Here is a 9,145-nt window from a genome sequence, read left to right as displayed (position 1 = left end):
GGCGTGGGCACGGTGCCGGCGTCTGTCTGCGTGCCTGTGTGCGTGTGTGTGTGTATATATATATATATATACACACACACGTACCGGCATATGCATAGCTGCGTGCCTATGCTGTGGTGCAGCGTGTTTGTGTATATGCAGGCGTGCATTCTAGTGCGCACCTGGAGCATACATGTACACCGGTACATACATTTGTGTATGTATACATGCATATATATGCCCGTGCCTATGTTTTATCCCTGTGCATAGGAGCACATCCCGTAAGTGGATGCACACAATGTGCAGGTAAGGCCTGGCGCTCCTTACGCCTTGAAGGATATTTTCCGCGTTTCCCCCCGATGACTTCACCGCTCTGATTGCACTGGCTAACTCCTGCCCTGCCGGGTGGTGGGAAGGCAGGGCAGGAGCAAGGGAACCATCCCTTCTGTCCAGCACAGAAGGTGGGAAGGCAAATCTCACCTTCTGATAAAGATGGTTCCTTCTATGACAGATGAGCTTGCCGTGGGGTCGATGGCGAGATGTGTGCAGGTGGACAGCTAAACAAGCCCAGGCCAAGAAAGAAATGCTGAGGAGGAAACATGTGGTAGAACACTTCACAGCTGACACACACGTACCGGCATATGCATAGCTGCGTGCCTATGCTGTGGTGCAGCGTGTTTGTGTATATGCAGGCGTGCATTCTAGTGCGCACCTGGAGCATACATGTACACCGGTACATACATTTGTGTATGTATACATGCATATATATGCCCGTGCCTATGTTTTATCCCTGTGCATAGGAGCACATCCCGTAAGTGGATGCACACAATGTGCAGGTAAGGCCTGGCGCTCCTTACGCCTTGAAGGATATTTTCCGCGTTTCCCCCCGATGACTTCACCGCTCTGATTGCACTGGCTAACTCCTGCCCTGCCGGGTGGTGGGAAGGCAGGGCAGGAGCAAGGGAACCATCCCTTCTGTCCAGCACAGAAGGTGGGAAGGCAAATCTCACCTTCTGATAAAGATGGTTCCTTCTATGACAGATGAGCTTGCCGTGGGGTCGATGGCGAGATGTGTGCAGGTGGACAGCTAAACAAGCCCAGGCCAAGAAAGAAATGCTGAGGAGGAAACATGTGGTAGAACACTTCACAGCTGTTGTAAGATTGGCCTGTCTGAAAAGAAGGTTAAGGAAAAGTTTTAAGGAGGCTAATCTTGTCATTTCGTAGTCTTTTTTTTTGGCTTTGAAGTTCGTGAAGAAAACCGTGGTATGTTTTTAGGGCTCCTTCTCTTGTAAACTAGTCTTAAAAGGTCGAAGAAGGAATGCAGAGGTCTCGAGTATTTTTCTGAGTGGTTAGCAAAGTCAGGTGAAAGGTCAGTAATGGTTGTGGTATAAATGGAGGTTAACTAAGGCTAACTCAGTGTTGTCCCTGGAACCTGACAACAAAAAGTTTCTGTGGGAAATCACCATTTTTCTCCCAGAAGATGTATTTTGCTACCTAGTGAAGACACTCTTTAAGTTAAATACCTAACATTTGTCAGTGCTACCTACGCAAACCCATGAGCATGTGTCTCTTGCATATGCCGGTGGCTGGGATGAGGAGAGAAGTGGTCATAGTTAGTATTTTCCCCAGTGTGTTATCTTATTGGCAAGGAATGTGCATTGCTTTTTAGCAGTATTGAATGCAAACATAGGTCCAAGTGCATTTAGTTAGAACACTAAATAAAGCATACGCTCAAAAATCAGGATGAGCTTTCCCATTGTTACTGGTGAATGCTTTGGTGGATGGCTAGAATTCCAAAATCCACCTGAGATACTGTTATTACGACTTAAATTTGCCACTTCAGCGCTCTTAAGCAGAAGATCAGGAAATCTCTTCCTCGCAGCAACCAACTCCGTATCAGTAAGTTAGATTTTTGATGGCTGATTTTGGCAGTTCCATAGGGTGGTTTTTAAGACAGAAAATCAAGAGCCTGTGTTGTTGACAAATGAAGGGCTGGCTCTAAGCACAGCTCTTTGGTATGAGGAAGTCTATAAACTGCTGTTATCATTCCTGAGCTCCATGTTAGCTCTTTGCCCTGTTTTGACAACTTTAAATTTCTGCAGATGGAACTACAGTTTAAGACAATTCTGTATACTAGTAAGTGTGGGAAGAAACACGCTTCCTTTTACAAGTTTGAAGTTTATGAATTAACTTTTTGTGCCAATTTACATGAAGTAATCTACCTATCTGATCTGTGAAAGACTTGCTGTGTCTTCAGGTCATTTTCACAATAGTGAAGTCTCTAGTACAGGTCCTGCTAAAGGGTTAGAGATATCATTAGATTTTTTTTTTTCCTTAAATTGCATGTAAATTAATGTTGAAGAGAATTGTGTGAGATCTTAAAAAACTTGCACTGTCTCTTTCGCATGTTAAAATTCAACAGTTCAGAGACTCAAGTAATACCACTTCTATGTTGTTTTCAATCGTAGACACATTTCGTTGTACCTTTTGAAAGAGTCAAATTGCTTTGTAAAATCTCGTATTGTGTTACTTCGTGGTAATTAGCCATTAAACGGCAGTTAGGAATTGCTGTATTTGGTAAGCAAAAATTAATGTTTGTAGTTAGCATTCGTTAAAAATGTAGACAACTTTCCGTCAGTAATTGTGCATATGCTTTGGATGTTGTTTCCTCTCTGTGCAAGAAGTAGTATGATTGAACCCAGTAAGATCAGCACGCGATATGCTTTTTTTTTTCCCCCTGTGGTAAGAGAACAAGTGTCACTTTAAGATACCTAAACAATTCAAAATTCTTGCTTTTAAAGAGCTGGTTCTGTGGATCACTAATCTGAGGTGTTTGCTGAAACCCAGGAAACGCTTCTCCCTACTTTTCTTGGATGGCTGGTTACTATCAGTTGGCCAGCTGGCAGTGTGATGCCCTCCTGTCTCCCCACTTAACTCCGCGTGGGCATCTTCCACTCTCCCTCGCGGTTCCTGCTTGCTCTCTTGCCATGCCTGCCGTGCTTGCCTCAACGTTGCACTAAGTGGCAGACTTTTTCTATCATTGCTGGCTGGGTACAGTCAGATGACTCAAAGCTGTCATGAGGCTGGTGGGAGGAAGGATGTGTTGGGAACTGTGGCACTGGTGTTGCTTTTATTTTTCTTCTTTGAAAAAACACTCCAAATTTATGGTTTTTCAGAGTAGTAAGTAGAAAAGATATGAACAAAAGGCTAATAGTTGTGACAACAATGTAAAATTCAGTCTTATATGTGATTTTTTTTTTTTTTTTTTTTTTTTTTTTTTAATTGAAATAAGCTGCAATTCTGCTTAATAGGTATTTGGGATAGCACCATCACTTTCTTTTGTTTAGATTGGAGCCCTTCTGTAGCAATGAAATGTACCTCAGTATGCCTTATTTGTGAATAATAGAAAGCAGCTCTTCAAGTCCTAATACACAGTCTAGTTTGCTTTTAGATAAATTAGGCCCAATCTCCCCTCGTCTATCCATTCTCATTTTTAAAAGCTGAGGTCCTGTGTAATGTATGTGTGAAATTTTTTATGTAGTTAATCGATGCGGGAGGATCTGTCTCCATTTCCTGCTAGTACTGCCTAAAAGAATCATATAAAGAAATTAAATAACTGGGGTGCCACTGTGAAGGAGGCTGACCTCAGAGAAGCTTTTAGCTGATGGAGATCTTGAGGAGGTGCTACACTTTGAACCTGCAAGAGTTTTGAAATTGCAAATATATCTCTCTCTTGCTACTAATAAAATATTTGGCATAATAAAAGCTTAATGCAATTTTGTCAGTGCCAGCTGTGCCCAGGCACTTCAATGTCTCATGTGGAGTGTTCATAGCAAATGAACTCAGGATGCCTCTGGCGAGTGCGTGTTGCTGTCATATAGCAGAGATTTAAAAGGACCACCAAGACACCAAAAAGAAAGTCTGCATAATTATACATGTTTAGCCACACCGTTATGAAGTCAGAATTGTAAAAATTTGCACTGATTGGTCTCACACTATAATTGGAGTGTCATTATATTCTAATCCCTAGAGGGGTTCCTTGGAATGAGAAGTTAATAAGCTTTATTTTGTTGTTTCCAGAGAAACGCTGTGCTAGTCGGTTCAGTCGGTTAAGGAGGCTTTCTTTGGTTTTTAATGAATTTGTGTACGCTGTTAGAATGACCTATACCTGTGCTTGGTTACGTAATTATCATCTTTAACCCTCTTATGCAGAAGGGTTAAAATATTTCCCTAACGACAACTCTGTGATACGCTTTGCACCGGGGCTGTTCGGGTTGACTGCTGGAGGTCTCTAACTGAGCTCTGCAGCTACTATTGGGGTTTGGAGCAAAAGTGCAGTGAGAATTCAGAGTTGCTGCCAGGTGGAACTGCTGTGTCCTGGCTCCCTTTGCGGGAAGCGATGGGAAAAGTGTCTCTCTGACAAAGAAGTTGGGCACCTTTGAAAAAATGGTTAAGGCTGGGCCTCTGAAACATAACCAGTAATCCAGGTATTCTGAAGGATTAATGTTCTCTGCCCACCAAAAATAAACCTCTAGCCTTGCTGAACACATCCCTGAGCATGCTACACTTAGGCTTTTCTTTTTCTGTCCCAGTTTAGTCCCTGGCACTGTACATTATCCGAAATTCCTGAACAGAGGTGTGACTTGAGTGGTTGTGCAAGGGAGTGTCTCAAAATGATGAGAACATGTTACGATGGCAGAGCTTCCTGCAAGCTCAGAATGTTTCTTGTGCTCCTTGTAGAAGGTGTTTCACTTGATTCTGGTTTCGGGTTCTCTACAAACTTTAAACTGTTTATAAAACCACTGAGTGAAGAAACGGTTCAGTTAGAAGCACAGTAAAACTGAGGCTGTTCTTTGTATTGTCCAATACCTGAATAAAACCTTAGTGAACGTTTTTTTTGTTTTCCCCCTCGTATTAAAGGTGGACAGCAGAGCCGAGTCAATTGACAAGAAAATCGCTAGGCTTGATGCAGAACTAGTGAAGTATAAGGATCAAATGAAGAAGATGAGAGAGGGGCCTGCAAAGGTAAGAATCTTCTGTGGGGTGTAAGCGTGAGAAGATGTGGCTCACGCTTCTTCCCATGTAGTGGGGTGATTTAGCCAGTTTGTCAGGTTCTTAGAATTGCATCTTGCAATACTGATGAGATACAAGATCCTGCAGGATTATTTTTATTCAGAAGCATCTCTTAGACATGCATCTTTGAACAGTGTTTCCATTGGGTTTTATTTCTTTCAAAGTGTAATGTAATTCCTCAATCAGAAGTAACTTGCTTCCCTTCTTCCTTCTGTTACCTGAATTAAGTCTGGTAAAGAGGCTGTTTTGTTCATCAGCTAAAATAAAAAGGTCTGCACTGTGCAGAAAGGGAGTAGGAAACCCCATTTTTGAAAGGTGATGAACATATAAAATGTATCTAATAATAAACATAACTAATATAAACAGTATTGTTAAAGTACCTTTTGCAGTATTATTTGATGCTGACCATTGAAATGTGTTGATGAAAGATGGTTCTGATGGACTGAGTTTGACTTTGTATTCTGATTAAAAAAAAAAAAAAAAATTCAAAAGCCACGAATTTTGAAAGTATTTTCTATTAGAAGCTTTACATACAAGCCTATTTGGTTAATTATTAATGCAGGGCAAACGCTGAATGTGTCTTGTTAAACTCTTTGCACTAGTAACTGAGGAATCTTTTAGAAACCTTAAATGCGATACATTAGGTTTAACAGTATAATCAAAAGTAAAGTTGAGTATTTTTCTTAATGTAACAATATTGTGTCTTTCAGAATACAGTAAAGCAGAAAGCATTGAGAGTGTTAAAGCAGAAGCGAATGTAAGTTTAAACCTTTCTCAGTTTGAGACTAATGAAAGCCTGTTTTCTTTAAGGGGGGTGGCACACTTTCATTTCTCTTTCCAGTACGCTTGCTTCTGAGCATTCTTTAAAGAAAAATGCTGAACAAGCTAGCCAGCCTTTCAGAAGCATCTCCTTACAGATTTTACATCAGCATATTTATGCCTTATTTGCATGTGAGTATATAAATTTGGATTGGGACAGGCTGACCTAAATCTGCTCATTATTAACGCTATGCTTGGCTCCTGAACTTTGTGAGAGTGTACCTCATTTTATATTATTCCTTGATGACTATAAATTGTAATTTTGTAAATTAATTTTGTAAATTGATTGATGACTATGAAGTGTAATTTACAACTGTAAAATTGTAAGTTTACTGGAAGTTTACCTGTTCTCTGTGGATACCCTTTAGGACTTGAGCACGTGTAATGCAGGTAGTTGTCTATGCAAAAAAACCCAGAATGCACAGAATAGACAATCCCGGGGTCTGGTCTAGCCTAGTATGCTGTCTTGAAGAGCATCCAGAAACAAATGCAAAGAAAAGAACGTCAGAACATGACAAGTGTTCAGGGATGCTTCCCTGGAATATTTTATAGTCCCTGAACTGCAAACCTCTTAGATGCTATCTGAGCCAAAGCTCATATCGTCTTGTATTTCGTATCCCTCAGATGAATTGTACCTCTACCGACTTGGTCAATCACTTGTTAAGTCTTTGTAAATCCTTACCATCCAAAATACCCTATTGTAAGGAACACAGTAGTTTAGTTAGTTGTTGTGAGAAAGGCTGCTTGGTTTGGGCTTTTGGGTTTGTTTGTTTGTTTTTCTTTTTTTGACTATGCTGCCTGCTAATCTTGATAGTTGTTCCCCTAGTTACAGTCACTGGGCCCCTCATAATAGGCTGTCATATCCGTCAGTGCAGAGCCATTGTGGTTTGGATAACCTGCATCTCTTCCGTTCTGCTTACAGCATGAGTAAGAAGCAGCATGCATCTCTGGCTCATAGCGATTAAAACTTTTGCTGTATCCTCACCTACTGTGTGAGCCTATACAAATACGGTATTGCCATCAGTTAAAATGAGTTTAGTTCAGGAGCAGCTTTGTTGACTTTAAATACACAGGTTTGTAATGGCCAGATTTTTATGAAGCTGTTTATTCTGTGATTGTTTGTCAGAAATTAAAAAAAAACACCAAAAAACCAACCTGTTCCTATCTTTAGACTACTGTTGCTGATTTTTCAATTTTTCAAAAAATTAAAGAGTTCTTGTGGCAGTAAATAGCATGGTGTTTTAAAGCCATTACTTGCTTTGTTTTTAACAGGTATGAACAACAGAGGGATAATCTATCACAGCAGTCTTTTAATATGGAACAAGCTAATTACACTATTCAGGCACTGAAGGATACAAAGACAACGGTACCAGTATATTAACCTTACATTTGTTTAATTTGTGTATGCTACATCGGATACAAGCATGTTGTCTGACTCTATTCTAGGTTGATGCAATGAAACTGGGGGTGAAAGAAATGAAGAAAGCTTACAAGCAAGTCAAAATTGATCAAATTGAGGTGAGCTTCTATATTTTAAATTATTAAAGAACTGAAACCGTGTACTGAAATAGTGATGGACTCTGTAACTTGAAGGTAAGCTGACTTTCTTAGTTCATACGAGTTTGCCTCCCTTTTTTATGGGACCACCATCATCATTCCTTCCTGACTTCTCTGGTACTGCACAATCAGTTGTTGGCCTTATTGCACAGACTGTTGTTTTCTTGATGGGCTAATTTTTAATCTCTACCTTCTTTTCCTCTGCACTTCAGCATAAATGTGGGTGAATACTCCCTGCTGTGTCTTTTGTGTCCTTCCCCCCCCTCCATGTTAGCAACATGCAGATTAGTCTTTTGCTCCCCCAGTTCAAGGTAGTTCCTGAATTAAAAAAAAAAACAAAACAACAAACCAAACAAAAGCAACCAACCTCCCCTCCTCCCCCCCTTTCCTTCCCCCCCAAAAAAAACCCAAACAAGACCTTCAAGAGGTCTGCAAGGCCTGGCCTTGTCTTCAGAAAATGCGTTAAAAAAAACAAAACCGTAAGATCTCTAAATATAAAGTGCTGCACTTAAATGCTTATCAAATGCCAGTGCTGAATTCCTTTAAGTTCTCTTTCCTATGCTGTTTTTATATATGGCCTGCATTGTAAACCTTAAGGCAAGTATTGTCTCCTTATTTGTGCCCAAGTACAGTGCCAATAGGTATGCTAAAGTGTCTTCTAAATTTTGCCATGGCACAACGCAGATTAGTCCTTATTCTCCAAACGGTAGGTTTAATTTCTCCAGATTTCACACACTCCTGCTTTTCAAGATAATGCTGAAGTCTGGGTAATTTATTAGAGGTTTTCATTTTACGCTGAAGAATACTTAAAACAAAATGATTTTTGCAGAGATGTTTCAAGGTTCCTCTTTTTCTACCTCATACATTTATTATAATTTTAATAGTACTTAAGGCCACACTATACCACTGAATGCATGTGTCTTAGCTTGTATTAATGCTGCTTCAAAAAATGGTTTGTGCATTAAAAAAATTGAGTGCCTTGTATGTTGGAATTATTAAACTGAATTTGATTAAGCTCTGATAAATTTAACTAAAACTATTAAATACGGACCAGTTGAAATTGTTCCTCACTTCAGGACATACAAGATCAGTTAGAGGATATGATGGAAGAAGCCAATGAAGTCCAGGAGGCGCTGAGTCGTAGCTATGGAACGCCAGAGATTGATGAAGATGACTTGGAAGCAGGTTAGGAAGGTGGAGGAGGGTTTTTACATTACTGTCATACGGTGATTTTTAATTTCATTAGTCAAATACTTCGTGTTTTTTAAAAAAAGAAAGGTTTTAATAATTTTCTTAAACATAAAAGCTGCATTTCCTTTAAGAGCAGTAACAAGAGTATGAGACAAACATGAGACATACGCTAATGTAATGCTGCGATGGAGGAAAGAAGTTTCTCTTCTCTAGCACGTGTGTGTGTGTCTGTTCCCGACTGATGACTAAGTAAGGGTAAATGAGTATGAATGCAAGCGTTCAGTATGAATCCTCTTCCTCTGTTAGAGCAACTTTTCTTTTGTAAAAGGAATTCCTTGCATAATGTTTCAACCAACATAATTAAATTTCAGAACTGGATGCGTTAGGTGATGAGCTTTTAGCTGATGAAGACAATTCCTACTTGGATGAAGCCGCATCTGCTCCAGCAATCCCAGAGGTCACTCCTACTGACACGAAAAACAAAGTGAGTCCCTTCCTCTTTAAAAGCAAAATACATAGTATTTTT

General features: G+C 40.0%; 1 protein-coding gene across 1 annotated transcript; it reads left to right on the top strand.

Moving 5' to 3' along the window:
* Positions 1 to 510: 510 nt before the first annotated feature.
* Positions 511 to 9,103, top strand: CHMP5 (charged multivesicular body protein 5; the record flags this gene model as incomplete). Its single annotated transcript, XM_009641312.2, has 7 exons — positions 511 to 528; positions 4,807 to 5,004; positions 5,763 to 5,809; positions 7,144 to 7,237; positions 7,318 to 7,389; positions 8,505 to 8,613; positions 8,991 to 9,103. Coding segments are annotated over exons 1-7 (651 nt in total), but the record flags the coding sequence as incomplete, so codon positions are not given.
* Between the last annotated feature and the right edge of the window lie 42 nt (positions 9,104 to 9,145).

Source organism: Egretta garzetta, unplaced genomic scaffold (genome assembly GCF_000687185.1).
Source record: "Egretta garzetta isolate BGI_Z169 unplaced genomic scaffold, ASM68718v1 scaffold716, whole genome shotgun sequence".
In the NCBI taxonomy this organism is placed as follows: Eukaryota; Metazoa; Chordata; class Aves; order Pelecaniformes; family Ardeidae; genus Egretta; species Egretta garzetta.
This window is presented reverse-complemented; position numbering and strand designations above follow the sequence as displayed.